We start from the raw sequence: 5,778 nt of genomic DNA, 5'->3' as shown, positions 1-5,778 counted from the left end.
TATGTCCTCCCTCTAGTGAAGGCTCACCGCCAAGACGCTTACGAGCACATTTTTCCATATTACTCACCGATTTTCTTATCATTCGTCAGATCTTGTGCCTTGCCGACCACAATGGCGGTCGAGGCCTCTTAACCACTTCGGTGGTCTTTTTCCGTTTGCGCTTTCTCAGTTTCTTACGCAGTCTCTTCATTTGCTCATTCCATTTTCCGAATTCCGCGTTACACAGCCTTCTTTTCGACATTATGGCAGAATACTATTCACAAAAGACTTTCCTCTAATTCCCGATCAAACACTCTGAGTTGTGACTCTTTCGAGCACAAAAAACGTTATGAAGAATAGAAGCATAGAAGCATGGGGCTAGGGAAAAAAGTTACTCTGAAGATTGTGGCGCCACCGGGCATGGAAGCCGGTACTACATTGTTAATCGTGAAAACGAGACTTGAATATAATAGATAATTAGTAGAACGATAAACATAAAAATGTTAACAGAAAGAGTTATCGAAACAGAGTTTCGATCCTAATTATTTATATGGTACTTACTGTAACTTTAATGATAAACAGTATTTTGTTGACGTACCTGATTTTGACCAATAAACATTGCTGTAAAGATGTAAATATTAATATAGCTCTTCCAAACGAGCCCATTTGACAGTTAACGTAATGATAATAGTAATAAGTAAAAGTTACTTAACGTTGTATGGCAGGAGCCAGATTTTTGATAAAGTTTATTTGAAATACATAGATATTATATTATGCGTGATAAATAGATTTTAATTAGATATAAGAGCGCGATATAATATATGAGCATGCTAATAAGGCATACATTCTTTATTTTACAAATAATTAACGCAATGACAGTTTGTGACAATTTTGAGATAAAGTTCTGTAATTTCATTAAATCTAGTTCAAAAAGTACATATATGTACTTATATTAACCTGCGGAACATGCTTATATGGTTTTTAAACAGAAAAATGCATTATTTCATTTTTGGGCACCTTCGGGCTTACTTTTTTATTTATCATCCGATTTGGATGTTTTTGATCTTAAATGATTTCTTTTTATTCAAACACACCAGTTATGATGTCAAAATGATAAATTTCTTAAAAGAACGAGAGTTCACCTCTACAAGTGACCTTCAAGTGACCTTCGCCATTTACAAGCCGATTTTGATTTTTCTTATCTTAAACGTTTTATTTTCAATTAAATAACATGCTTATATAATACAACTAGCGAATTTATTGTTAGAACAAAAGTTCATCTATCAAATGACCTTTGAGTGACCTTCGCCATTTATGAAGCGATTCGAATGCGACTAGTCTCAAAAATCTTATAATAATTTAAAGAAACGATTTACATCATAAAAGTTTCAAATTTTTAATTATTTCTCGTTTTACACATTTCAAGGTCAGACCCTCAAGGTCATTATTACTAACTTCTTTATTAATGATGCGATTTGAACGCAACCAGTCTTAAAATGTTTCTAGCCACTCCCTGAAGTAAGTTATTCAATAAAAATGTCATTTTTACCAATATTTTAGAATTTTGCAAAATTTTGCGAAAACTGAGCATAAGCCCAATGATGGACATTTGACCATGGATATGAGTTAGAATGATCTCAAATAACAATATTCTGAGGTGCTTTTCTCAAAATTTGCTTTATTTAAAGATTTTGACAGTTCAAGGTCAAAGGTTGAAATAACCGACTTTTTAGATTTTAACGATGCATTATCATTTAGAGGGACTACCTAGAGACATTTATAAAGAAAAAACTTTAATTTTATCATTATTGCAAGAGTTGTCTAAAATTAGCTAAATCATTAATTATCGATAATTATACGTATGTGACTGCATGAGACACATTGTAATAAAGAATGTAAACGATTCAGATAACGTCAGATTTGCATTAACATGCGTGTATGAAGATGTCCTTGACCAAGGTCAGTAACATGTCAATGTTAGAAATGAGCAAGCCAGCTTTATTTAAACATTAATTTCATTTATTATAAATGTATTCAACCGTGTTGGATACATTTTGCGAACGCTTGAAGCGTTTTATAAATACTTTACCTAAAAGTTCCTGAAAAAGGAAATTGATTATTTTACGTTAGTATGATATTAATATTATCATTTATACTTATCCGTATACCTACCTGATGAGCCCTGTAGATCCTGGAATGCTTGGATGATACCTAAAAATAAAAGAGAAAGTAATTAAAATCATGAATGAGTGATTACGCGATATTAGCTACATAATAAGCAGGGAAATAAGCAGGGAAAACCGTACTTAATGTAAAGCATGTATGTATGATATTGCGTAGAGAAAAATATTCAGTTACGGGATTCATTATTTAATTATTTTGTTCGATGAATATTATTTGCCCAAAGAGAAAACCGAAAACATGCAGTCGCTCGACCGAAAAGAATATTTCGTCGTAGATTCGTTTAATTAAACGTCGGCAGTTGCCTTTGACGTAACATGATACTCTTGAAGTTGTTTACTTCTCGAGGAAGTTCCGGGAAACATGTTCAGACCAGTCGACTGCATGAGAAAGCGAGATAGCGAGCATTATAGAACTGGCTGCTCATTGGCCAAAGTGAAGATGGTAGGGATGCACAGCCAGGAAAGGTATATAAGCGAGACCAAATTTCGACTCGAGGTCTATCCCATTTGATATCTTGAGGAAGACACATCGTGTTTTTTCCAAGTTTACGTGTAAATCGAGTATTCAAGAGTTATCTTAGCGTGAGAAGGAATCGAACGATCGCGGAATTCGTACATGGGAAATATTAGTTTGCGCAACAGCGTACTTGCATTTATCTTTGCTACTGCGAGCGATAGTTACGCGGCATATTATTGTCAGATATATCCGACTCGTAACGCAGAATCGTACCCGGCAAGAACATTCCTGATAGCCTTTGGAAACGCTTTCCGTTTCGACAAATGCGTACCTTTGTACCAAATACAAAATATATATATATATATATTTGTTATTGTTAAATCAATACAAATTCTCAAGGTATTGAATATTCTTATTCTATTATCCGAATATCATATACGCAACGCGAACGCGAGTGAAGGACTTTGAATGGACATTGTCTGATGTACGTTTGAGCCGAACAGCGTGAAGATCTTACATCCTGGAAAGAAGGAAGCAAGCAAGCCCATCGTCATTGATATTGACGGGCATATACGTTCTGTGTCAACGTTCAAAACACAGTGGCGACCGTATTGTTATAATACAAGTCCTCCTCCTTGCGTCGTTTTCCTCAGTGCTGAGGGGGTCGTCACCCCTTCCTAGAATAACCTTCCGTCTCACGATGCTCCGCCAACTGGTTCGATCCTAGGCGGTGTGGAGATAATACAAGTAAGTTTATCTTTATTCAAGACCACAAGTTCGGTCACAACCTGATCAAATAATTATTTATAATTTATAAGCTATAGGGACTGGTAATAATTTGAAAAATTGATCCGAAAACGGTAAAAATTGAAAAAAGAAACTTAGAATATGTTCCGGCTCCAAAAAATTGGCCAGCGGCTAGTACAGCCTTTGGATAAGGACTCGACGGTCAGAAGGGAATGGCACTCGTACGAATTCACTCAATTTGATTGTAAAACGTTTAATCGTCGTAGTCAGTTAAATTCGGCTCACGTTACAATTACAGTGCAGAGGTAAACTTAAGCACGACCGTCTCGAACGAAAGCTGGAGGACGAATCTGCCGGCCGTTCGTCGATCGGCGCGACCGAATACATCGTTGACCGTTAACGAGGTCCAAAACAAGGCGAAACTCCGGTGCCTCCTTTGTCTTTAGATTAAACATAAACACCGTGTATACTTATGACGATCACGTGTTCGTTGGATCCAAGCGTTTCGTTTCGAGAGCGTTCGAGATAATCGGTGAAATGAGCGAATGGTGGCGATGGTTCCGACGAACGTTTCGTGCGGAATAAGTTCGATGCCGGAACAGAATACAAAAAACCCGTTGGAATTTTAACTCGAAAACAGAGCGAGGATAAAGCAGTCGCGTCCATATTGCGTTGGTGAAAGAACCAACCGCTAAATTCAACAATAGTTATCACTAGACGCGTTTGATTGGCTTGGGGATCTTAAAGGCGCACGTTTGATTGGCGTTTCGTTAAAGTTACCACTAGACGCGTTTCATTGGCTTGGGGATCTTAAAGGCACATTTAATTAACTTTTTATTAAATTTTGTTTTCTTTAAATCTGTTACACAGATGGGCCAAACAAACAACAAGTGTGACACAAGCCGCACCTTAGGCTTCACCAGCGACAACAGCCGCAGCAGCAGCAGCAACCGTGGCATCAGCGACTTTCTAAGCACCAGCTTCCGAACACTATTGAGCAGTAGCAGCAGCAGCAGCAGCCGTAGCCAGACCAGCAGCAGCCTGAGAAACCTGCTGAACTTAACAACATGCGACAAGTACTCCAGCAGCTACAAGGACCAATGCAGCGTCTGCAGCTGCTCTGGCTGCGAATCCAATCATACCAGCAAAAACCCAAGCAGCACCGTCAGTGATAGCAGCAGCAGCAGCAGCAAGAGCAGCGGCTACTACACTGCTCGCAGCAACAACTGCAACTCCTGCTACGGGAGTCGCTTCGCGAGAGTCAGCCGGATCCCGGGTACGTATATACACTTAATAGGTGCTATCCATTTACATGAAAACTCAGATAATTCTCACTTGTTGTGTCACGTCGTTCTATCCTTTTTGGGAATTAATGAATAATAAAGATAGAATGACATCACAAGTGAGAATTATCCGAGTTTTTATGTAAATGGAAAGCAACTAATATTATATTTATCGTCGACGATCGTTTAATTGTTTTTAAAACTTTTTTTACAGAACATATTACATCTGATTCCGGGTTTACGCTGGTCGGGGTTTCTCCCTTTAAAGAGATCAACGTTTCCGAGTAAGTAGATTCAACGACGTGTGTGTGTTAATTCTTTTCTTTTTGCAGCCCGCCACAGTCAGGATTATCGACCCGCCAAAAAGACGGCAGCGACGACGACGACGACCCGCTGAAGATATAGAAGCGGCGAAAAAAGTAAAAATATATAATGTAATAAAATAAAATTGTAAAAAAATATCTATTGTTGTGGTGTATGCGCGTAGAGAGAGAGGGCACCACGTACTGGCGGGTGAGTGTGTGTAAGGAAAGCGAGGCGCTCGCGGAGATATGTAAGCCGGAAGTCGAGTGAGTGTAAGCCATGCGGCGAGGCTCAGAGAGAATATATATCAGAGTGCATTGCATAACGAGTTGTTGTATCAGGTCACCCTCTCGCATCCTAAGGCATCCTCGCACCCACGGCAAGACGGAGACATTGCAATTGGCGACGAGGACGATTGAGCGAGGGTTCCCGGGATCGAGAGCCGGGAGCGGCAGTACCCGCGATGAGCGAAAGGCGGCTAACAGCGGGCCGAACAGCACATGCAACGCCTTGTGATAGCAACTCAGGATATTTGGTGCAACATACGAACAAATATATAATCTCGGGATAGCGAATGAGCGACACAAAGCCAAAGAAAGGCGAGACTTCGTCATCGGCACGCAAACTAACAGTGAATGAGGCGCAGCACCTTCTAAAACCAGAGATAATCGCAGAGCTACGGAGGAAAGGCGTCGACGTCGACGATTCTCGAAGCAGAGACAGTCTACGGGAGCACCTCGTGAGACTAATGAGGTTAGAGCTCGAGAGCGCGGGCAAAAAGGCCAGACCGGCATCCTCAAACACAGTAGGTACAATAGATAAAGCG

The 5,778-nt window shown here is 39.7% G+C and overlaps 1 protein-coding gene across 1 annotated transcript; it reads left to right on the top strand.

Moving 5' to 3' along the window:
• Positions 1-1,923: 1,923 nt before the first annotated feature.
• On the top strand, positions 1,924-5,054 carry LOC112456418 (vitellogenin-2-like). Its single transcript, XM_025018921.1, has 4 exons — positions 1,924-1,938; positions 4,237-4,642; positions 4,864-4,933; positions 4,982-5,054. Exons 1-4 carry the CDS (start codon positions 1,924-1,926, stop codon positions 5,052-5,054), a joined length of 564 nt encoding a protein of 187 aa, XP_024874689.1.
• The last annotated feature ends 724 nt before the right edge of the window (positions 5,055-5,778 follow it).

The sequence above is a fragment of the Temnothorax curvispinosus genome, unplaced genomic scaffold, assembly GCF_003070985.1.
Source record: "Temnothorax curvispinosus isolate PA1 unplaced genomic scaffold, ASM307098v1 QBEX01006824.1, whole genome shotgun sequence".
In the NCBI taxonomy this organism is placed as follows: domain Eukaryota; kingdom Metazoa; phylum Arthropoda; class Insecta; order Hymenoptera; family Formicidae; genus Temnothorax; species Temnothorax curvispinosus.
The sequence above is the reverse complement of the archived record's forward strand: the minus strand, read 5'-3'. Positions and strand labels throughout refer to the sequence as shown.